A 26,210-nucleotide genomic window follows, 5' to 3' on the forward strand; every position below is an offset into this window, starting at 1 on the left:
TTTCAATGCTAATTAAAGTGATTAACTACACACATTCACACTGACCTCTCTCACCCTAGACTTTCCACAGATATATATTTACCTCTTTGCTTAGTTTTCTCCATACCTCACAACCTCTGAGGAGGCCTGCCATAGATGTGGGCGAAACGTCAGGAGAGAATGCTTCTGGAACATGGCCACACAGCCCGAAAGACACACAACAACCTTGGTTAAAATTGTTTTTATTTTTAAATATTGTATTGTTTTTTTTTTTCATTTACCTATATTGTAAATGAATGATATGGTAATAATATTGTATATTGCAATAATAAATAAATAAATATTTGTATACATATACAGTAGAGTCTCACTTATCCAATATAAATGGGCCAGCAGAATGTTGGATAAGCGAATATGTTGGATAATAAGGAGGCATTAAGAAAAAGCCTATTAAACATCAAATTAGGTTATGATTTTACAAATGAAGCACCAAAACATCATGTTAGACAACAAATTTGGCAGAAAAAGTAGTTCAATAGGCAGTAATGCTATGTAGTAATTACTGTATTTATGAATTTAGCACCAAAATATCATGATATATTGAAAACATTGACTACAAAAATGCGTTGGATAATCCAGAATGTTGGATAAGTGAGACTCTACTGTAATACCTATGGTCCTATGAGACCGTCTAGAGGGCCTTTGAGGGTCCCTTTCCTTACCTGTGTTTTTATGAGATTGTCTTGATGGCCTTTGAGGGTCCCTCTCCTTATCTATGGTATTCTGATGTCCTTATGAGATCATCTAGATGGTCTCTTTCCTTACCTATGGTCTTATGAGACCGTCTAGATGACCTTTGGAGGTCTCTTTGCTTAACTACGGCCTTATGGGTCCATCTAGATGGCTTTTGGAGGTCACTTTCCTCACCTATGGTCCTATGAGACCATCTAGATTATCTTTGGAGGTCTCTTTGCTTAGCTATGGTCTTATGAGACCGTCTAGATGGCCTTTGGAGGTCTCCTTGCTTACCTATGGTCTTATGAGATCATCTAGATGGTCTTTGGAGGTCTCTTTGACGCCCGGATGTGTTAGCCGGGAGGCTTCTGTCATGTCCCCGCAAGCTAGAGCTAACAGCTGGGAGCTCACCCCATCTTGCAGATTTGAACCAGTCAGCAACCCAACCTTCAGGCCAGCAGTCCAGCTGGCACAAAGGGTTTAACCCATTGCGCTACCGTGGCTCTGGTGGAATTTAATCAATGTGACGAAGTGGTAGCACACAAAAACACACTTTCAAATATCTCACTCTGACATATGCACACACAATCGAGAAACTTTTGGGCTGAAAAAGACATGCCACAAATGTTCTGCCAAAGAAATTTACTCCAATCTGCATCATCACACACTGAAAAGAAGACAAGATTGTATGCTCCTTGCTCCAAGGAAACGTAGCCCTCTAAACAGACACGAGAACACCAAAAAAAGAGAGGTGTTTTATGTCCACAACACGACTGGAAATACTTTTAGGAAGAGAACAAAAGAAATACCGGAGGCTCAAGCGGGGATAGATTGGCCTCTTTCTTTTTTCAAAACCCAAAAGTGAATCGATGGATGGGAAAGAGGCCTTCGTGGTTGCGCAGACGGGGACGCAGCTCCGAGTCCGACTCCCGCGGTTGTGCAGACGGTGATGTGACTCCGGGTCCGACTCCCGCGGTTGCACAGACAGTGATGCGGCTCCGGGTTTGACTCCCGTGGTTGCACAGACGGTGAGGCGGCTTCAGATCTGACTCCAGCGGTTGCGCAGAGGGTGACACGGCTTCGAGTCTGACTCTCGTGGTCGCGCAGACGGTGATGTGGCTTCAGGTCCAACTCCCGGTCTCACAGACGGTGACACGACTTCGGGTCCAACTCCTGCGGTCGTGCAGATGGTGATGCGTCTTCCGGTCCAACTCCCGTGGTCGCGCAGACAGTGATACGGCTTCGGTTCCCACTCCCGCGGTTGCGCAGATGGTGACGCGGCTTCGGGTCCGACTCCCGTGGTTGCGCAGACGGTGACGCGGCTTCGGGTCCGACTCCCGTGGTTGCGCAGATGGTGACGCGGCTTCGGGTCCGACTCCCGTGGTTGCGCAGACGGTGACGCGGCTTCGGGTCCGACTCCCGTGGTTGCGCAGACGGTGATGCGGCTTCGGGTCAGACTCCCGTGATGCGACTTCAGGTTCGACTCCCGCGGTTGCTCAGACGGTGATGTGGCTTCGGGTCAGACTCCCGCGGTTGCGCAGATGGTGATGTGGCTTCGGGTCCAACTCCCGTGGTTGCGCAGACGGTGACGCAGCTTCGGATCCGACTCCCATGGTTGCGCAGACGGTCATGCGGCTTCGGGTCAGACTCCCGTGATGCGACTTCAGGTCCGACTCCCGCGGTTGCGCAGATGGTGATGTGGCTTCGGGTCCAACTCCCATGCTTGCTCAGACAGTGACACGGCTTCGGGTCCGACTCCTGTGGTCGCACAGATGGTGATGCGGCTTCACGTCAGACTCCCATGACGCGACTTCAGGTCCGACTCCTGCGGTTGCTCAGACAGTGATGTGGCTTCGGGTCCAACTCCCGTGGTTGCGCAGATGGTGACACGGCTCCGTGTCTGACTCCCGCGGTCGCGCAGACGGTGACACGGCTTCGGGCAACACTCCCGTGATGCGGCTTCAGGTCCAACTCCCGTGGTTGTGCAGATGGTGATGCAGCTTCGGGTCAAACTCCTGTGACACGACTCCCATTCCATTTGTAAACAGAGGACGCAACACTAGCTCCCATGAAATGTGCCAAAAAGGACCACTTCTACGATGCTAAAGTCCAATCGAAATCCAGTGACAAAACAAGGACAGCAAGCCTGATCCCATACAAACCTAGAGAACAAAGCTCTCAAGTGTGGACAGAATGGATTCATATGCTACCCTCCTATCTCGGGCATGGGCAGACTTTGGCCCTCTCTCTCCGGTAGTTTTGGACTCCTACCATTCCTGGCCTCGGGCCCTTTCCTCTTTCCCCTCAGCTGCTTAAGCTGAGGCCAGGAATGGTGGGAGTTGAAGTCCAAAACACCCAGAGAGAGTGAGAGTCAACGTCTGCCGATGCCTGCTCTATCTTACCGCCAACCGCGGATACCGAAGGAAAATAAACATCCCGTATCCGCGTGGAATGAAACGGAGAAGCCTCTTTTGTGGATTCCGATCCCTTGGAAAGGCAGTGGACGAGCTGTAATGTCATCCTTTGGGCCCGTAAATGTCGAAGGCAGCGGGGTGATAAGGCCGTTTCCCAGCATCGTCCTCCCCCAAAGTCAGGTAAAGTGGAAACGTAAGCAAAAACTCCCAACTCCTCGTTGGGTTCAATCCCAACCCATCTTGCAATTCCAGATTGGGTTGGTTTGGTTTTTTTTTTTTTTGCGTCCTTCCGTTAATGCCGTTGTTTTGTTCCGCAGAGGATGAAACACATCGAGAGCTCTGTGTTTCATTTCCCCAACTATAGAGTCATTTAAAAAAAAAATTACAGGAAAGAAGGAGTCTTTTCTCGAACCACGGAGGGGCTATTTGGCGTCTTGGAGGTCTTTCGCCTTCTTCAAAATGAGATGGACGTCTGAAATGGGGTAATCCTGCAATGGCAAATATAAATACGTAAATATGTAAATGTGTGTGTGTGTGTGTATCTATATATATATAAAAGAGTGATGGCATCACGGCGACCCACAAAACAACAAAACTACAGGCCCCCCAACCTCGAAATTTGACAACACAACCCATCATCCACGCCTCTAGGTTGATACAACAACAAGAAAAGAAAAACAAAGTCCTAATTAGAGAGAGAAGAATAATTGCTTTTATCCAATTGCTGCCAGTTAGAAGGCTAAGCTCCTCCAACTTGGTCTCCTAGCAACCCAATAAAAAAAATAAAAAACACTAAAAAATTAATACAATAAAATACTATAATAACAGTATTCATGGGCATCACAGTGGTTTGTGGGAGGTGAATTGGATGAAGGTACTGCAAATCCTATAATCCTTGGTCCACCCTCCGTCAAACTGCTGCAGCATGTGAAGTGTGTCATTTGGGATCTGTGTGCCTGGTTTGGTTCAGTTGTGTGATTTGTGGCAGTTGCTGTGGTCTCAAGAAGTGAGGGAAGGTACTGCAAATTCCATCATCCTTGGTCCATCCTGCCCCAATATACATCAGGATGTAAAGGGGTCGCCAGGAGTTCTGTGTGCCAAGTTTGGTCCATTTCTATCATTGGTGGGCATTGCAGTAGTCTGTGGGAGTTAAAGTGTTTGAAAGTACTGCAAATCCCATCATCTGTGGTCCATCCTCCCCCAAATGGCAGCAGGTCATAAAGTGCATCGTGGGGATGAAGTGGGCCAAGTTTGGTGCAGATTCGTTATTCCTGTTGGTCTCAGTGGCCTGGGATAGTGGCGGCCAATCAAAACGCGAGCACATATTCCGCCAGGCCAATCAAAACGCTGATACATACTCCGATTTCACTTTTATTATATATATAGATTGCAGGGCTTGGTCCCCATGTAAGCCGCCCTGAGTCCCCTTGGGGAGATGGGACGGGATACAAAAATAAAGTTTTTATATTACTATATTATTATTTCCTAGTGATGAAGAAACACGGCGTGCAAACTATCTACAGACCCACCAAGAAAATCCAACAAATGCTCAGTTCAGCAAAGGACTAAAGGGACAGTAAATAAAGAACATTCTGAAAACAGAGAAATTCCAGACAGGAAACAATCAGGGCCAGCTAACACCTTCCAACAAAGGATTCCCACAACAGGAATCAGCCGGGTTTTGAAGCTGCAAGGCCATTCAATGCTAACCAAGGTGGCCAATTGCAACATTCACATTTGCCTCAAGCAGACAAGAGTTCTTTCTCCCACCCTGGACAATATTCCACATATATATAAACCTCCCTTGCCTAGTTTTCAACAGACCTCACAACCTCTGAGGATGCCTGCCAGAGATGTGGGTGAAATGTCAGGAGAGAATGCTTCTGGAACATGGCCAGACAACCCAGAAAACTCACAGCGACCTTGCAATGACTGTTCACACTTAAGAAGGGTTTTACCTGCAGAAGTCGCATGTTGAGAGTAAAATCGCCTTCTAGCAATTGGTCCCGAATGAGTCTACGAAGACAGAAGGAAGAGAATGCATTAAAAAATCAGACAGGAGAGAAAGGAAATGTGTTAAATATTCTTGTTTGTCAACAATTGGAATGACTGATGATGATGTCGATAATTCTTATATTTATTCTTATAATTCTTATATTTATTTCTTATACAGTAGAGTCTCACTTATCCAACGTTCTGGATTATCCAATGCATTTTTGTAGTTAATGTTTTCAATACATTTTTATATTTTGGTGCTAAATTCATAAATACAGTAATTACTACATAGCATTACTGCGTATTGAACTACTTTTTCTGTAAAATTTATTGTATAACATGATGTTTTGGTGCTTATTATTATTATTATTATTAACACAAAGACAGAGTATGACACAGCAAAGGAGATCTATATGCTGGATTTCGTATCACAAAATCACAAGTCGAATACTAAACCCAAGTGTCTAGGACTGTGTGATGTATTATTATTATTATTATTATTATCATCATCATCATCATGTTGCATAGTGTAATAATAATAACAATAATAATAATAATTTTATTATGTCACAGCAAACAAGATAGATATGCTGGATTTTGTATCACAAAATCACAAGTCGAACACTTCCCAAGTGTCTAGGACTGTGTGATGTACTATTATTATTATTATCATCATCATCATGTTGCATAGTGTAATAATAATAACAATAATAATAATTTTATTATGTCACAGCAAACAAGATAGATATGCTGCATTTTGTATCACAAAATCACAAGTCGAACACTTCCCAAGTGTCTAGGACTGTGTGATTTATTATTATTATTATTATCGTTATTATTATCATCATCATCATGTTGCATAGTGTAATAATAATAACGATAATAATAATAATAATTTTATTATGTCACAGCAAACAAGATAGACATGCTGGATTTCGTATCACAAAATCACAAGTCGAACACTTCCCAAGTGTCTAGGACTGTGTGATGTATTTTTGGATGACGCATGCAGATCCCAGCAGGGTGGCCTTTTGCAGTTGGCAGATGGTAATTTTGTCAATGTCTATTGTTTCCAAATGCCGTCTGAGATCTTTTGGCACGGCACCCAATGTGCCGATCACCACCTACGCTCAATTCCACCAACGATGGAATCAAACCAAACTTCCTACACAGAACCCCCACGACCAACAAAAAATACTGGAGGGATTTGGATTCCTAAGACCATCAGAAATATGTATTTTCTGATGGGCTTTGGCGACCCCTCTCAAACCCCCCTTGCGACCCCCCCCCAGGGGTCCCAACCTCCAGGTTGAGAAACTTTTACCCATCTCTCCTTGTGACTCAAGGTTGGGTACAACAGGGTGGAAACAAAGAGATGAAACACTATTCAGAGAAAAGACACAGAGGAACGAGTGGGAGGGGGGGTGTCCCATACATCAACATGGCGCAGCAGACCAGCAGCAGGAAGTCAAAGCGGTTGTCGTCGGCGAAGAGCGAGTCCCAGATGCGGATGACGTCTGGCAAGAGGAACTCCTGGGACAGCAGCAGCGTCAGCCAACGGAAGGCAAAGAACTGGGGCTTGATACTCTGCTCTTGCTGCAAAGACATGACAAAAGGGTAGGAAAGGGTTAAGGGAGAGGCAGTGGGCAGGGTCATGACAACCCTTGAGTCCCCCTAGGGGAGAAGAGCGGTATAGAAATTAAATAAATACGTAGCATAAAGGCAAAGAACTGGGGCTTGATGTTCTGCTCTTGCTGCAAAGTCATGACAAAAGGGTAGGAAAGGGTTAAGGGAGAGGCAGTGGACGGGGTCATGACCACTCTTGAGTCCCCCTAGGGGAGAAGAGCGGTATAGAAATTAAATAAATACGTAGCATAAAGGCAAAGAACTGGGGCTTGATGTTCTGCTCTTGCTGCAAAGTCATGACAAAAGGGTGGGAAAGGGTTAAGGGAGAGGCAGTGGACGGGGTCATGACCGCTTTGAGTCCCCCTGAGGGAGAAGAGCAATATAGAAATTAAATAAATACATAGATAAATAAGTAGTGTGAAGGCAAAGAACTGGGGCTTGATGCTCTGCTCTTGCTGCAAAGACATGACAAAAGGGTGGGAAAGGGTTAAGGGAGAGGCAGTGGGTGGGGTCATGACCGCTTTGAGTCCCCCTGAGGGAGAAGAGCAATATAGAAATTAAATAAATACATAGATAAATAAGTAGTGTGAAGGCAAAGAACTGGGGATTGATGCTCTGCTCTTGCTGCAAAGACATGACAAAAGGGTAGGAAAGGGTTAAGGGAGAGGCAGTGGGTGGGGTCATGACTGCTTTGAGTCCCCCTGGGGGAGGAGAGCAGTATAGAAATTAAATAAATACATAAATACATAAGTAGTAGCATGAAGGCAAAGAACTGGGGCTTGATGCTCTGCTCTTGCTGCAAAGACACGACAAAAATACAGGATAGAATAATAATAATAATAATAATAATAATAATAATAATAATAATAATAATAATAATAATAATGTAATAAATTTATAGATTCGCCCTTAGGCCATATCACAGTACCAAACCAAACAAAAAACCTGGAGCAGCAATGCAAGAATAAAATGAGAAATTAAGTGCATAGACAGTAATAAGGACCTAATAAAATACAGGATAGAATAATAATAATAATAATAATAATAATAATAATAATAATAATAATGTAATAAATTTATTGATTCGCCCTTAGGCCATATCACAGTACCAAACCAAACAAAAAGGCTGGAGCAGCAATGCAAGAATAAAATGATAAATTAAGTGCATAGACAGTAAGGACCTGATAAAATACAGGATAGAATAATAATAATAATGTAATAAATTTATAGATTCGCCCTTAGGCCATGTCACAGTACCAAACCAAACAAAAAAGCTGGAGCAGCAATGCAAGAATAAAATGATAAATTAAGTGCATAGACAGTAAGGACCTGATAAAATACAGGATAGAATAATAATAATAATAATAATAATAATAATAATAATAATAATAATAATAATGTAATAAATTTATTGATTCGCACTTAGGCCATATCACAGTACGAAAACAAACAAAAAGGCTGGATGAAACATGAATGCGCTCCATATAGTCAGTTAAATAAAAAACATATATATGCTTCGACGTGGTCTGGATTAAGGTTTTTGTACAAGGTCTTGCAGATGAATGGCAGAAGCATTTGGCACTGTTTTTCATTTTGTTTACTGTATATTATGATTATGTTATTTAAATGTTTTGATTGTTTTAATGTTATTTATTGTATATTGGTATATTGGCATTAATTGCCATTTTTGTAAGCCGCCCTGAGTCCCCTCGGGTGAGAAGGACAGGACAGAAATGATAGAAAAATTATAAATAAATAAAATATAAAAATAAATAGATACGATGACATTGAATATATACATCACATTTCCGTAGAAAATATGTATGCGTGTGGTTGGGGTGTCTACGTAGACAGATTGAACAGTCTTAGGATTCCCGTTAACAAAGACCAAAATAGTTTAGCATTGCTCAGCTCTTTTTAAAACAAAGGGTAGCCTCTGAAAAGGAAGCGGGGAAATGCCTAGTTTGCATACAGAAATCCTCGAGTCAGCGCCTAGTTAGAGAGCGCTTGTTTCTCTTTTTCGTTTCTAAAAAAAGGACATTCTACACCCGAAACTCTTTAGGTATTTGGAGAGGGTTTCACTTGGCCGCTCTATTGCTCTAGGGGAAGCTTGTGGGTTTCAATAGGCAGCACTTCCTTCCCACAAAGGCCTTAAAAAAAGAATGAATACACATTACACAGTGCAGACGGGGAAGCCTTAGCACTGGATGGTTGTGTTGTTAAAGTGTGAAGTATGGAACCCTGTGCAGACAGAGAAGCCTTAGCATTGAATGGTTTTGTTGTTAAAGCGTGAAGTATGGAACCCTGCGCAGACGGAGAAGCCTTAGCATTGAACGGTTGTGTTGTTAAAGTGTGAAGTATGGAACCCTGTGCAGACGGGGAAGCCTTAGCACTGGATGGTTGTGTTGTTAAAGTGTGAAGTATGGAACCCTGCGTAGACGGAGAAGTCTCAGCATTGAACGGTTGTGTTGTTAAAGTGCAAAGAATGGAACCCTGCGCAGACGGAGAAGCCTTAGCATTGAATGGTTGTGTTGTTAAAGTGTGAAGTATGGAACCCTGTGCAGATGGAGAAGCCTTAGCATTGAATGGTTTTGTTGTTGAAGCGTGAAGTATGGAACCCTGCGCAGACGGAGAAGCCTTAGCATTGAACGGTTGTGTTGTTAAAGTGTGAAGTATGGAACCCTGCGCAGATGGGGAAGCCTTAGCATTGGATGGTTGTGTTGTTAAAGGGCGAAGTATGGAACCCTGCGCAGACGGGGAAGCCTTAGCATTGGACGGTTGTGTTGTTAAAGTGCAAAGTATGGAACCCTGCGCAGATGGTCAGTCAATGCGACTTAAGCAACATGTACATTCTAAGGATTATTTCTGCGATTCATTTGTTAAAATATTCCCATCCAAACCCAAGTAACGAAGGTGGAGGCATTACTTTTCATTCAACCCTCGTAAACAAAGTTGTTGTTATTATTCTTATTTGACATACGGACGCAAGCCTTCCTCACCAGCTTCATGTACAGCTCCATGTCCTTCTCTTTCAAGGTGCAGTAGACCTTTTCCATCTTGTAGGTGATGCCGCACTGGGAGTCGTCCAGAGACTTGATGAAGTTGTCCCTGATCTCGGACATGAGGTTGGTGAAGCAGAAGAAGGTGTCCGCCTCGGCGTGTTCTGCACAAAGCAAAGTTTTGGAGGTTGTAGATATAAATATAAATAAATAGAAGCTTTACCAGTTTCTGAACCAAAATATACCCTGCAGTATAATAAAGTGTCACTCAGGCTTGTGTAACAAGTAACAGTATCTTTATTTCAGTTCAAAAGATCAAACAGGGCAACAATATATACAGCAGTCTCTCTGAATTCACATAGAGAACAGAGGAAATAAATAGTCCCTTTAAACGGTCTTTAAATATGTCTTATTTGCCTTATAAATAATCAGATTTCAGATAGTATGGCAGCCATTTCCTGATCATTTCCAGTCAGCACTCCCTTCACTCTCTGAGGTGAAAGTGGCAGTTGAAACCGTTTGTCTCAGCAGCAAGCTAGAGACAACAGCCAATCGGAATTCTGGCTCCTGACTAGCTCAGCCAATCAGCTGTCGACACATGCCAGGGGTCCTCAAACTTTTTAAGTGGAGGGCCGGTTCACAGTCCCTCAGACGGTTGGGGGGCCGGGCTATGAAATCGTCCAAAATTAGGATGGTGGTTGTTGTGTGCCTTCAAGTCGTTTCAGACTTAGGTCAACCCTCAGTCTAAAGTTTAGGACAGAGGCCAGGTCAATGGCCTGGGAGGGCCTTAGTTTGGAGACCCCTGATCTAGACGATCTCATAAGACCATTGGTAAGGAAAGGGACCCTCAAAGGCCCTCTAGACGGTCTCATAGGACCATAGGTAAGGAAAGTGACGTCCAAAAGCCATCTAGATGGTCTCATAAGGCCATAGCTAAGCAAAGAGGCCTTCAAAGACCATCTAGACAATTTCATAAAACCATAGGTAAGCAAAGAGACCCTCAAAGGCCATCTAGACAGTCTCACAGGACCATAGGTAAAGAAAGTGACTTCCAAAAGCCATCTAGATGGTCTCATAAGGCCGTAGCTAAGCAAAGAGACCTTCAAAGACCATCTAGACGATTTCATAAAAACATAGGTAAGCAAAGAGACCCTCAAAGGCTATCTAGACAGTCTCACAGGACCATAGGTAAGGAAAGTGACCTCCAAAAGCCATCTAGATGGTTTCATAAGGCCGTAGCTAAGCAAAGAGACCTTCAAAGACCATCTAGACGATTTCATAAAACCATAGGTAAGCAAAGAGACCTTCAAAGACCATCTAGATGGTCTCATAAGGCCATAGCTAAGCAAAGAGACCTTCAAAGACCATCTAGACGATTTCATAAAACCATAGGTAAGCAAAGAGACCTTCAAAGACCATCTAGACGATTTCATAAAACCATAGGTAAGCAAAGAGACCTCCAAAGAGCAGGCAAACGTAGGTCAACCCTAAGTCTAAAGTTTAGGACAGGGGCCAGGTCAATGACCTTGGTGGGCCTTAGTTTGGGGACCCCGGACACATGTCTTTCCAGTCAACTCATTATCTCGTGGTGCCTTTGTACAAATCCCCGCAAAGAGGACGCCGCGATTTGCTCCGTTGACGTGGTGAGGAGGTCCGGGAGTGGGCTCGGCCCGCCCGGCCCCTCTTACCTTTCCACTCGCTGTTGGGGTCGGTGGCGAAGGTGTAGTAGAGCGGCCCCACGATCTCGTTCATGCCCTGGACGTAGGCGATGCCCGGGTTCAGCTTGGCGTAGATGAAGAGGATCCGCTCCACCACCTCCCAGTGGGCTTCGCAGCCGTTGGGCAGGACTTCGTATTCGCTCAAGGAATTCGGGGCCGGCGTTTTGTGCGGAGAACTCACCTGGGAGAGCACAGGATTATGCATTCATTTACAGTAGTATTTATACCCATACACAGAAGCTTCCTCCCAATGGATGTCCTTAAGGGCGCCTTTATTACTTCCCTGCTAAAAGCAGTACCTATTTATCTACCCGCATTTCTGCTTTCGACTTGCTAGGTGGACTGTGAGCTGGGGCTAATGCCGGGCGCTTCACTAGGTGAAGGGTAAACAAGGGGAAAGCAGATAAAAGGTAATTATAACTAGCATGTAATAGAGCTAGAGGAGGAATATATCACAGGAGTCAAGATATTTATTATTATTATTATTATTAAATATTATTATTAAATAATTAAATAATATTATTATTTAATATTATTATTTAATACATGTATATCCCGCCCTTCTCACCCCGAAGGGGACTCAGAGCGACTTAGAAATTAAATTTACATACACTATTATATTATTAGCATAGCACAATACTGGCAATAAATTACCATATGGTACTACATAAATATATTGTAATATTATTAGTAATATTACATTTAATATATAACATATATATATAAATATAACTAGCATGTCATATTTTTTTAATTTGTTTTTATTGTTGTTTTGTCGTTTTATCCCACTCCCACTCAACTAGCATGTAATAGAGCTAGAGGAGGAATATATCACAGGAGTCAAGACATTATTATTTTTTATATCCCATCCTTCTCACCCCGAAGGGGACTCAGAGCAGCTTACAAATTAAATTTACATACAATATTGTATTATTAGCATAGCACAATACTGGCAATAAATTACCATATTGTACTACATAAATATATTGTAATATTATTAGTAATATTACACACACACACACACACACACACACACACACACACACACACACATATATATATATATATATATATATAAAAGCTGTGCCCGGCCACGCATTGCTGTGGCTAGGACTTTATTTTTCTTTTCTTTTTGTTGTATGAACGTAGAGGCGTGGATGAGAGGTTGTGTTGTCAATTTTCAAGGTTGTGGGGCGTTTAGTTTAGTTGTTTTGTCCAGTGCCATGATTCCATTACCCTTTTATATATATAGATAGATATAAATATAACTAGATAATAAATATAACATGTAATAGATAATACATGTAAATATAATAGATAATAAATATAACATGTAATAGAGCTAGAGGAGGAATATATCACAGGAGTCAAGACATTATTATTTAATACATTTATATCCCGCCCTTCTCACCCCGAAAGAGACTCAGAGCAGCTTACAAATTAAATTTACATACATTATATTATTAGCATAGCACAATACTGGCAATAAATTACCATATTGTTCTACATAAATATACTGTAATATTATTAGTAATATTACATGTAATATATAATATATATTATTATATTGTATTACAAAATAATATTATTAATAATATATGGATATACAATATATTATAATATATATTATTTTAAATTATATTGTATATATGTATATATGCATGTGTGTGTGTATATTTATTTATTTGTTTAATACATTTATATCCCGCCCTTCTCACCCTGAAGGGGACTCAGAGCAGCTTACAAATTAAATTTACATACACTATAATATTATTAGCATAGCACAATACTGGCAATAAATTACCATATTGTACTACATAAATATATTGTAATATTATTAGTAATATTACATTTATATATATATATATATATATATATATATATATATATATATATATGTATAACTAGCATGTAATAGAGCTAGAGGAGGAATATATCACAGGAGGCAAGACATTATTATTTAATACATTTATATCCCGCCCTTCTCACCCCAAAGGGGGCTCAGTGCGGCTTATAAATTAAATTTACATACATTATATTATTAGCATAGCACAATACTGGCAATAAATTACCATATTGTACTACATAAAAATATTGTAATATTATTAGTAATATTACATTTAATATATAACACACACACACACACACACACACACACACACACACACATATATATATATATATATATATATATATCTAGCATGTAATAGAGCTAGAGGAGGAATATATCACAGGAGTCAAGACATTAAATAAAATTAATTCAAAAATAATCACGTTGGTCACGCCGCTCCTGTTCCTGGCCACGGTCTGGGACTTGAGGGTGGTCTGCTCCACGCGTTTGCGGAGGGTCTCGAACTCGTTCTGTGGGTCGAGGATCAAGAGGCAGGGGTAGTCGGTGGGCCGCTGGAAGAAGGCCATGTCCGGATAGAGCCGCCTGCGAGGGTCACAGAATCACACTACCAGTCTATTATACTATTAGTATTATATAATGTATTCTTATATTATCCTCCCTGTCTTTGCCTACCTGACATCCTTGTCTATCTGCAGCAGGACTTCATTGTCTTTGAAGTAAGTATTCCACCGACTGTCAGGGTTCGGATTCAGCGGCTTCGTAGAAATATGCGAGAAAAGATAGGGAAGAAACAAAGGTAGTAAACCCACTGTAAGAGTCCCGGAAGACTGAAATAAAAATTAATCAAAACTAATAATAATAATAATAGTAAGACTTTATTTCTGGACCGCCCTCTCTCCCCAGAGGGACTCATATAATAATAATAATAATAATAATAATGAATCAAAATAATAATAATAATAATAATAATACTTTATTTCTAGACCACCCTCTCTCCCCAGAGGGACTCATCTAATAATAATAATAATAATAATAATAATAATAATAATAATAATAATAATAATAATTTATTCCTAGACCGCCCTCTCTCCCCAGAGGGACACATGTAATAATAATAATAATGAATAATAATAATAATAATAATACTTTATTTCTAGACCACCCTCTCTCCCCAGAGGGACTCATATAATAATAATAATAATAATAATAATAATAATAATAATAATTATTATTATTATTATTATTATTATTTATTTCTAGACCTCCCTCTCTCCCCAGAGGGACTCGTATAATAATAATAATAATAAATCAAAACAAATAATAATAATAATACAGTAGAATCTCACTTATCCAACATAAACGGGCCGGCAGAATGTTGGATAAGCGAATATGTTGGATAATAAGGAGGCATTAAGGAAAAGCCTATTAAACATCAAATTAGATTATGATTTTACAAATGAAGCACCAAAACATCATGTTAGACAACAAATTTGGCAGAAAAAGTAATTCAATATGCAGTAATGCTATGTAGTAATTACTGTATTTATGAATTTAGCACCAAAATATTACGATATATTGAAAACATTGACTACAAAAATGCGTTGGATAATCCAGAACGTTGGATAAGCGAGTGTTGGATAAGTGAGACTCTACTGTACTTTATTTCTAGACCACCTTCTCTCCCCAGAGGGACTCATGTAATAATAATAATAATAAATCAAAAGTAATAATAATAATACCTTATTTCTAGACTGCCCTCTCTCCCCAGAGGGACTCATGTAATAATAATAATAATAATAATAATAATAATAATAATAATAATAATAATAAATCAAAACAAATAATAATAATAAGAAGAAGAAGAAGAAGAAGAAGACTTTATTTCTAGACCGCCCTCTCTACCCAGAGGGACTCATATAATAATAATGAATCAAAACAAATAATAATAATTTATTTCTCGACCGCCCTCTCTCCCCAGAGGGACTCATATAATAATAATAATAATAATAATAATTTATTTCTAGACTGCCCTCTCTCCCCAGAGGGACTCATATAATGATAATAATAATCATCATCATTTAATAACTTATTAATCGCCCTCCATCCACGATGCTCTAGGCGATTTACAAGATAAAATTGTAAAGGATAAAAATACATACATAAAAATATTAATAAAATTAACATAGATTAAAAGCTCTAGTAAAGAGCCAGGTCTTGAGTGCGAGGGTAAAAGGCCCTAACTCACGCATGGCTCTCATATAGGGCGGCAAGGCATAATAATAATAAAAATGATAATAAATCAAAACTAATAATAATAATAATAATTTATTTCTAGACCGCCCTCTCCCCCAGAGGGTCTCATGTAATAATAATAATAATAAGAAGAAGAAGAAGAAGAAGAAGACTTATGGTGGACTCACGTGGTCCTCGAGTGTCACGTCTTCCCTGGAGACGCCAAGGTTGGCTTTGGCGATCCCAGGCTGGATAATCATTTCCTTCAAAAACTGGGCATACAATTCTCTTTTTTGGGGAGAAAAAGAACAACGCCACAATTAAGGAAAAACAGTTTTGCTCCCATTATGCATGAAACAGAGTTGCGAGTTGTAGTATACAATGCTAATAATATAATATAATATATTGCATATACATATAATATTGATAATAATATTATAATGTAATACAATAGAATAATAATACACTATCATAATTGCATATTTATATTACATGTAATATTACTAATAATATTGCAATATAGTGTTATAGTTCAATATAGTAATACATAATGCTAATATTGTGCTATGCTAATAATATAATACATTGTGTGTACATATAATTTCTAAGCTGCCCAATATAATATACAATAATATATAATAATATACTGTATATACATATAATATTGATAATAATATTATAATGTAACACAATATAATACTACAAATAATACAATATAATAATATTAATTATATATTACAGGTAACATTACTAATAATATGACAGGGTAATGGTATAGTTCAATATAGTAATATTGAATGCTAATATTGTGCTATGCTAAGAATATAATATATTGTATGTACATATAATTTCTAAGCCGCCCAATATAATATACAATAATATATAATAATATAATATATTGCATACACATATAATATTGGTAATAATATTATAATGTAATGCAATATAATACTACAAATAATACAATATAATAATATTAATTATATATTACAGGTAACATTACTAATAATATGACAGGGTAGTGGTATAGTTCACTACAGTAATATAGAATGCTAATATTGTGCTATGCTAATCTATATATATAAAAGAGTGATGGCATCACGGCGACCCACAAAACAACAAAACTACAGGCCCCCCAACCTCGAAATTTGACAACACAACCCATCATCCACGCCTCTAGGTTGATACAACAAAAAGAAAAGAAAAATAAAGTCCTAATTAGAGAGAGAGAAGAATAATTGCTTTTATCCAATTGCTGCCAGTTAGAAGGCTAAGCTCCTCCAACTTGGTCTCCTAGCAACCCAATAAAAAATAATAAAAAACACTAAAAAATAATACAATAAAATACTATAATAACAGAAAATAACTAAAAATAATACAAGAAAGTAATAAAATATAATAAATAAAAATATAACACAATAAAATTAATAAAAAAAAGGCAAATAACGTCAAATAAAAATTACACAACAATTTTTAACCAATACCACCACCACTTTGCCACAGCAACGCGTGGCCGGGCACAGCTAGTAATATAATATATTGTATATACATATAATATTGATAATAATAATATAATGTAATGCAATATAATACTACTAACAATATAATAACATTAATTATATAATATATTTTACATGTAATATTACTAATACTATCACAGTATAATGATATAGTATAATATAGGAATATATAATGCTAATATTATTCTATGCTAATAATATAATATATTGTATGTACATATAATTCTTAAGCCGCCCTGAGTCCCCTTTGGGGTGAGAAGGGCGGGATATAAATTTACTAAATAAATAAACAAATAAATAACTATAGAAAAGGAAAAAGTACCAGCAAAACATACCTCTGCTTCTTCAAGAGAGAGCTCCATAACGTTCTCTCGACTGGGAGGTAGTTCAAGAGGATCTGCATTGAGAAAATCATTTTTAAAATATTACTAAAAGAAAAATATTTGGGAACATTCAGACCGGCACATTATTGATTTCTGCTTGGAAATTCTAATTTAACTGCAGGGATATATTTTGGGGCAGACTGTGTTTACCTAAAGCTCCCGATCAGTCATGTATGTATTTTATTTATTTTATTTTATTTTATTTATTTTATTTTATTGTAATTGCCTGGGCTCGTCCCCATGTTAGCCACCCCGAGTCCCTTCGGGGAGATGGAGGCGGGGTACAGAAATAAAATATAATAATAATATGACTGCGTTTAATGTTTAATGTTTTCATGTTTAATGTTTTTTATTTATAATACACAAATTTTATATATATATATATATATATATATATATATATATATATATATATATATATTTGCTACATTTATATGCCGCCCTTCTCACCCCGAAGGGGACTCAGAACGGCTTACAAATTAAATTTACATACAATATTATATTAGTATAGTACAATACTGGTAACAAATTACTATATTGTACTGTATCAACATATTGTAATATTATTAGAAATATTACATGTAAAATACAATATATAATTAATATTATTATATTGTATTATTAGTATCATATTGTATTACATTATAATATTATGAATATTATATGTATATACAATATGTTATAATTATTACATATTATTGTAAATTATATTGTATATATCTATATATATAAAAGAGTGATGGCATCACGGCGACTCACAAAACAACAAAACGACAGGCCCCCCAACCTCGAAATTTGACAACACAACCCATCATCCATGCCTCTAGGTTGATACAACAACAAGAAAAGAAAAACAAAGTCCTAATTACAGAGAGAGGAATAATTGCTTTTATCCAATTGCCAGTTAGAAGGCTAAGCTCCTCCAACTTGATCTCCTAGCAACCCAATAAAAAATAATAAAAAACACTAAAAATTAATACAATAAAATACTATAATAACAGAAAATAACTAAAAATAGTACAAGAAAATCATAAAATATAATAAACAAAAAGATAACTCACAATAAAATTAATTAAAAAAAATACAAATAAAGTCAAATAAAAATTACACAACAATTTTTAACCAATACCACCACCACTTTGCCACAGCAACGCGTGGCTGGGCACAGCTAGTATATTTATATATAAACACACACACACACACACACACACACACACATATATATATATATAATTATAATAAGTATTTATTATAATTGTTTGGAATGCTTGCCGTACATATTTTGTGCTCCGCCCTGAGTCCCCTTTGGGGCAGAATAAAAATGTTTTAAATAAATTTAAATAAATAAATACCTCAATTAATGTCATTTTATTGGTATCTATTTTTATTTTGAAATGGACCAGTCGCAGCTGCATTTCCCACCCTCGGCTTATACTCAATACGTTTTCCAAGGTTTTTTGGGGGTAAAATTAGGTGCCTTGGCTTATCTTCGGGACGGCTTACACTCGAGTATATACGGTATTTATTTATTTTTCTCTCACCTTCCAGCAGAGACAACGCAAACCGCCTTCAAAAGGAACTCCTGGGAAATAAGAGAAGCAGAACAAAAAAAACTGATTAATCACAGCTTTTAAACAAGATTGGTTTTCAGTAGCTTTTTGAAAGGAGGTTGTTCATTGTTGAAGAAAACTTGACAGTTAAATAGTAAGTGGACCTTGAGCCTAGAACCAAGATTACTTCCAAGATTGCAACAGCAGCTAGTAAATCATTCTATCCTCAAGTTACTTTTTCGGCCGCTGGTTTGGTGTTCAAGGTATTAATCTGCATCAGGCATAATAAACTGTAGGGGTTGAAACTGATTTCGAAAACCTGAAGCCTATTTTGTTCTATTCAAAGAGACATGGTTTCATTGGGAATTAAGAGAGCCCCATAATGTAGATATCCACGAGGGAAATATTGTAATCAATAATATTATTATATGATATTATCACTAATGCAAGTGGTCTTTCATGGGCAAAATAGCATAAAATAATAATAATAATAATAATAATAATAATAATAATAGAGAACATTATCAATAATACAAGTGGTCTTTCAGGGGCAAAATAGCATAATAATAATAATAATAATAATAATAATAATAATAATATAAAATATAATAATATTATATATTATATGATATTATCAATAATATGAGTGCTCTTTCAGGGGCAAAATAGTATAATAATAATAATAATGTAAAATATAATAATATCATATATTATAATATATGATTATCAATTAAACAGGTGCTCTTTCATGGGCAAAATAGCATAATAATAGTTGCATAAAATATAATATTATATATTATAATATATTATATTATTAATGATCACGAGTGCTCTTTCAGGGGCAAAATAGCATAATAATAATAATAATAATAATAATATACAATATAATATTATATATATATATATATATATATATATATATATATATACATACACACACACAAAATATAATTTAACAATAATATATAATAATTATAATATATTGTATGTACATATAATATTCATAATATTATATTGTAATACGATATGATACTAATAATACAATATAATAACATTAATTATAGATTATATTTTACATGTAATATTACTAATAATATTACAATATATTGATACAGTACAATATAGTAATTTATTACCAGTATTGTACTATGCTAATATAACATTGTATGTAAATTTAATTTGTAAGCCGCTCTGAGTCCCCTTCGGGGTGAAAAGGGCGGCATATAAATGTAGCAAATAAATAAATAATAAATAAATTATATATTATATCATATGATCAATAATATGAGCGCTCTTTCAGGGGCAAAATAGCATAATAATATTATAATAACAATATCAATAATATAAGTACTTTTCTGGAACAAAGTAGAATAATAAAATATAATAACAATAATAATAATAATAATAATATAACAATATCAATAATACAAGTACTCTTTTTAGGAAAAAGTAGAATAATAAAGAGTTAGAGAGAGCGGCTTGCTTACCACTAAAGCAGAGCTCGCGAAGCTTCTCCAGCATGATATTGGGTTCGCTGAGGATTTCCTGAAATTCGGCAATTCTAGAAGAAGACAAACAAAAGCCTGAACCCTGGCTCTGCCCCGGTGCCATTGTGACCGAGGGGGTTGATAGGAGATGAAGTGGGCGGGGCCTAAAGGGGGCGGGGCATACCCTTCTGACCAGCAACCAGGGTTGAAAACGGCTCTTCCTCGTTCTCTAATTTGGACTTTCTTTTGCAGGTTTTTTTGTTTGAAAGACATAGATTGGATGACTATGTCTTTTGTGGCCAAATTTGGTGTGATTGGGTTCAGTGGTTTTGTTGTTTACTCAGTCCTACAAATGTACATTACATTTTTTATATATATAGATTTATTTACTTATTATATTTCTATCCCGCTCTATATCACCCCAAGAGGGACCCAAAGAGGCTTATAGATGTAGAGAGATATCGATAGATATCAATAAATATTTGGATGTATATACACACACATCCTACACAGAATGAGATTTTGGATTATATATATCAGGGGTCCTCAAACTTTTTAAGTGGAGTGCCAATTCACAGTCCCTCAGACTGTTGGGGGGCCGGACTATGATTAAATAGTAAAAAAATTAGGACTGTTATTGTTGTGTGCCTTCAAGTCATTTCAACCCTAAGTCTAAAGTTTAGGACAGAAGCCAGGTCAATGACCTTGGAGGGCCTTAGTTTGGGGACCCCTGATCTAGACGATCTCATAAGACCATAGGTAAGCAAAGAGACCTCCAAAGACCATCGAGATGGTCTCATAAGACCATTGGTAAGGAAAGGGACCCTCAAAGGCCATCTAGATGATATCATAAGATCACCAGAAGACCCTAGATAAGCAAAGAGACCTTCAAAGACCATCTAGATGGTTTCATAAGGCCATAGGTAAGAAAAGGAACTCTCAGAAGACCATAGATAAGGAAAGGGACCCTCAAAGACCATCTAAATGGTTTCATAAGACCATAGATAAGGAAAGGAACTCTCAGAAGACCATAGATAAGGAAAGGGACCCTCAAAAACCATCTAGATGGTTTCATAAGACCATAGGTAAGGAACGGAACTCTCAGAAGACCATAGATAAGGAAAGGGACCCTCAAAGACCATCTAGATGGTCTCATAAAACCATAGGTAAGGAAAGGGACCCTCAAAGGCCATCTAGACAGTCTCATAGGACCACAGGTAAGGAAAGTGACCTCCAAAAGCCATCTAGATGGTCTCATAAGGCCGTAGCTAAGCAAAGAAACCTTCAAAGACCATCTAGACGAACTCATAAGGCCATAAGCAAGCAAAGAAACCTCCAAAGACCAGGTAGACTTAGGTCAACCCTAAGTCTAAGGTTTAGGACAGGGGCCAGGTCAATGTCCTTGGAGAGCCGCATCCGGCCCACGAGCCTTAGTTTGGGGACCCCTGATCTATATACTGGAGGGATTTGGATTCCTAAGACCATCAGAAATAGGTGTTTTCCGATGGTCTTTGGTGACCCCTCGCGATTTTCCCAGGTGGTCCCAACCCCCAGATTGAGAAATGCTGCTGTAGGTGCTCCAGCTCTGCTCCAGCTTTGATGGAAGGCTGTGAAACTCCTAGAGAAATGTTATCTCGGTCAAGAGAAACCCATGCCTTGAGCTCCAACCCAAGCTGATAGAGAAGACTGGCCCTCGGCTATTTTGGTCCAAGACTCCAACAGCCTTCTCACCTGGCAACAAATGGATTATGAGTATCTAGCACACGGTGGGTTTAGGCCAGACGTGCCTGAGCAACACAACGGAGGCTGAGCCTTTGATGGTGTGCAACGTTCCTTCCCAAGGGCAGGCCCAACCTAAGCAAACCCATTGTAAACAGGCAGCTCTGATTAAAAAAGAAGTACAAAAGGCAAAGGACGCACAAAAGAATCCCAAGAACAAACAAAACAGTTCCAGGCAGTGACAAAATCTTAAGGACAGTAAATAAAGAATAACACGGGAATTTGAGACATGAAACAATCAGGGCCAGCTAATACCTCCCAACATAGGACTCCCCCAGGCAGGAAGCAGCCAGGCTTTGCAGCTGCAAGGCCATTCAATGCTAATCAAGCTGGCCAATGGCAACACTCACACTTGCTTCAAGTGTCTAATATATTTTTGGAGACACATTCCTGCTATCGCAAAAGTTGACATTTATGTAAGCCTATCAGGCTTGAAATGAGGGCTTTACCTGAGATCATAAAGCTGTTGCTGAGCCAATAAATTGTTGAATATGTGTTGAATATGATGAGGTTTTGTAAAATAAAAAATAGTGGCTTTTCTTCAAAGCACCTAAGTTTTGTGCAAAAGCTCTTTTCCATTTTTGCACAGGCCCGTGATGTGAAAATTCTTATTTCTCAGTTGGAATTTTAGTTAAATACAGTTCACTATCAATGAGAAAATTTGAGAATATTCTTTATATCCTGGCAACCTGTAGGTGTTATTTTGAAACTGTGCACAGTGAAAAGGGCGGGATATAAATGTACTGAGTAAATAAATAAATAAATAAATATAATAACATTATGTTTTGGGTTTGCCTACTCCAGGGTCATATTAAAAAGCATATCCAAAGTGCCGTCATTACGAGAAAAATAGAGAGAATATGCATATGTGTGTATGTATGTATATGTATGTATGTGTACATATGTGTGTGTGTGTATGTGTATATATATATGTGTGTGTGTGTATATATATGTGTGTGTGTATATATATATATATATATATGACAAAAATAAATAAAATATGCATGTGTGTATGTATGTATGGATGTGTGTGTATATATTTGCGTGTGTATCTGTATATATATAAATATACAAGAAAAATAAAGAGAATATGCATATGTGTGTATGGGTATTTATGTATATGTATGTATGTGTGTATATATATGTGTGTGTATGTGTATGAGAAAAAATAAATAAAATATGGATCTGTGTGTATGTATGTGTGTATATTTGTGTGTGTGTGTGTGTGTGTGTATGTATGTATGTATGTATGTGTATGTGTATATATATATATATATATATATATATATATATATATATATAGTCCAAGCAGACTGCAGATCTATAAGCAAGCATTATCCGTTGGCCCAAAATGCATTATTAAGCAGAGAACTGGAAACCAAAGAGCAGAGTCATTCTAACGTTTTAAAAGAGAAAGGAGTGACAAACAGGAAGAGGGCAGGAAGGAGGGAGCAATTTTTAAAAGAAGGGGGAAATAATAATATATATAAAACATATACTGTAGATATATATAGAGAGATATCTTATATATATATATACTGAAGATATATTGTAGTGGTATATTGTATATTGTAGTTATATAGATAGTGGTATATATAGAGAGATACATTATAGAGAGCTATATATAAAACATACTGTAGATATATATAGAGAGATATCTTATATATATATACTGAAAATATATTGTAGTTGTATATTGTATATTGTAGTTATATAGATAGTGGTATATATAGAGAGATACATTATAGAGAGCTATATATAAAACATATACTGTAGATATATATATAGAGATATATATATATATACTGAAGATATATTGTAGTTGTATATTGTATATTGTAGTTATATAGATAGTGGTATATATAGAGAGATACATTATAGAGAGCTATATATAAAACATATACTGTAGATATATATAGAGAGATATCTTATATATATATATACTGAAGATATATTGTAGTTGTATATTGTATATTGTAGTTAAATAGATAGTGGTATATATAGATACATTATAGAGAGCTATATATAAAACATACTGTAGATATATATAGAGAGATATCATATATATATATATATATATATATATACTGAAGATATATTGTAGTTGTATATTGTAGTTATATTGTGTATATATATATATATATATATATATATATATATATATACTGAAGATATATTGTAGTTGTATATTGTTATATATTGTAGTTGTATATTGTAGTTATATAGATAGTGGTATATATAGAGAGATACATTATAGAGAGCTATATATAAAACATATACTGTAGATATATATAGAGAGATATCTTATATATATATATATATATACTGAAGATATATTGTAGTTGTATATTGTATATTGTAGTTATATAGATAGTGGTATATATAGAGAGATACATTATAGAGAGCTATATATAAAACATATACTGTAGATATATATAGAGAGATATCTTATATATATATATATACTGAAGATATATTGTAGTTGTATATTGTATATTATAGTTATATAGATAGTGGTATATATAGAGAGATACATTATAGAGAGCTATATATGAAACATACTGTAGATATATAGAGAGAGATATCATATATATATATATATAGAAGATATATTGTATATTGTAGTTATATTGTATATATATATATATATATACTGAAGATATATTGTAGTTGTATATTGTTATATATTGTAGTTGTATATTGTAGTTATATAGATAGTGGTATATATAGAGAGATACATTATAGAGAGCTATATATAAAACATATACTGTAGATATATATAGAGAGATATCTTATATATATATATATATATACTGAAGATATATTGTAGTTGTATATTGTATATTGTAGTTATATAGATAGTGGTATATATAGAGAGATACATTATAGAGAGCTATATATAAAACATATACTGTAGATATATATAGAGAGATATCTTATATATATATATATACTGAAGATATATTGTAGTTGTATATTGTATATTATAGTTATATAGATAGTGGTATATATAGAGAGATACATTATAGAGAGCTATATATGAAACATACTGTAGATATATAGAGAGAGATATCATATATATATATATATAGAAGATATATTGTATATTGTAGTTATATTGTATATATATATATATATATACTGAAGATATATTGTAGTTGTATATTGTTATATATTGTAGTTGTATATTGTAGTTATATAGATAGTGGTATATATAGAGAGATACATTATAGAGAGCTATATATAAAACATATACTGTAGATATATATATATATATATATATATATACTGAAGATATATTGTAGTTGTATATTGTATATTGTAGTTATATAGATAGTGGTATATATAGAGAGATACATTATAGAGAGCTATATATAAAACATACTGTAGATATATAGAGAGAGATATCTTATATATATATATATACTGAAGATATATTGTAGTTGTATATTGTATATTGTAGTTATATAGATAGTGGTATATATAAAGAGCTACATTATAGAGAGCTCTATATAGAACATATATATTGAAGACATATAGTGATATTATATATGTACATAGTTATATATACAGGGAGAGAGAGAGATACAGATAGATAGATAATGGAGAAAATTTACCTCAGAGTGAGGGAAGGGGAAGGGAAGGAGAAGCCATAGCGACGTTATTGTTGTTGTTATTGACAACACAACAACACAACAAAATGACAAGGATAATCCCCATGCCCCTCCCCTCCTACCTGGTCTTGTGGAGGCTCGACATGGTGGGAAAAAGGGAAGGAGAAAGGGGAGAAAAGGAGGAGAGGAGCCCAGCGTCGTCCTCGGCCTAGGCCTCTCTCTCTCTCTCGCTCTCTCTCTCTCCCGCTCGCTCGCTCGCTTTCCCGCGCCAGGCTCCTCGCTGCCCCTAGTGGACACACGCGGGATAGACACAGCCTCGGTTTATAT

General features: G+C 36.5%; 2 protein-coding genes across 4 annotated transcripts in view; one reads left to right on the forward strand and one right to left on the reverse strand.

Annotated features, from left to right (window-relative positions):
• Positions 1 to 26,210, forward strand: part of zer1 (zyg-11 related cell cycle regulator) — a 244,875-nt gene that overhangs the window by 191,404 nt on the left and 27,261 nt on the right. The gene's annotated exons all lie outside the window — the stretch shown is intronic.
• tbc1d13 (TBC1 domain family member 13) lies at positions 1,342 to 26,177 on the reverse strand. Of its 2 annotated transcripts, XM_062959952.1 has the most exons (12): positions 26,006 to 26,164; positions 20,491 to 20,564; positions 18,995 to 19,035; positions 17,406 to 17,467; positions 15,739 to 15,838; positions 13,991 to 14,073; positions 13,741 to 13,900; positions 11,437 to 11,647; positions 9,749 to 9,912; positions 6,559 to 6,719; positions 5,087 to 5,144; positions 1,342 to 3,616 (listed from the first exon to the last, which is right to left on the reverse strand). In XM_062959952.1, exons 1-12 carry the CDS (start codon positions 26,026 to 26,028, stop codon positions 3,551 to 3,553), a joined length of 1,203 nt encoding a protein of 400 aa, XP_062816022.1. In that variant the 5' UTR covers positions 26,029 to 26,164; the 3' UTR covers positions 1,342 to 3,550. The 2 variants fall into 2 exon arrangements, with proteins under 2 accessions (XP_062816022.1, XP_062816024.1); XM_062959954.1 differs by lacking the exons at positions 1,342 to 3,616; positions 5,087 to 5,144; positions 6,559 to 6,719 and adding an exon at positions 6,761 to 7,545 and having other exon boundaries at positions 26,006 to 26,177.

The sequence above is a fragment of the Anolis carolinensis genome, unplaced genomic scaffold (assembly GCF_035594765.1).
Source record: "Anolis carolinensis isolate JA03-04 unplaced genomic scaffold, rAnoCar3.1.pri scaffold_7, whole genome shotgun sequence".
Classification (NCBI taxonomy): Eukaryota; Metazoa; Chordata; class Lepidosauria; order Squamata; family Dactyloidae; genus Anolis; species Anolis carolinensis.

Coding starts and splice junctions, on each gene's coding strand:
- tbc1d13 (XM_062959952.1), bottom strand. CDS start 26,028: ATGTCGAGCCTCCACAAGACCAG. Junction 17,468..18,994: donor TGCGTTGTCTCTGCTGGAAG/GTGAGAGAAAAA, acceptor TTCTCAATGCAG/ATCCTCTTGAACTACCTCCC. Junction 13,901..13,990: donor CAGATAGACAAGGATGTCAG/GTAGGCAAAGAC, acceptor TGACCCTCGCAG/GCGGCTCTATCCGGACATGG.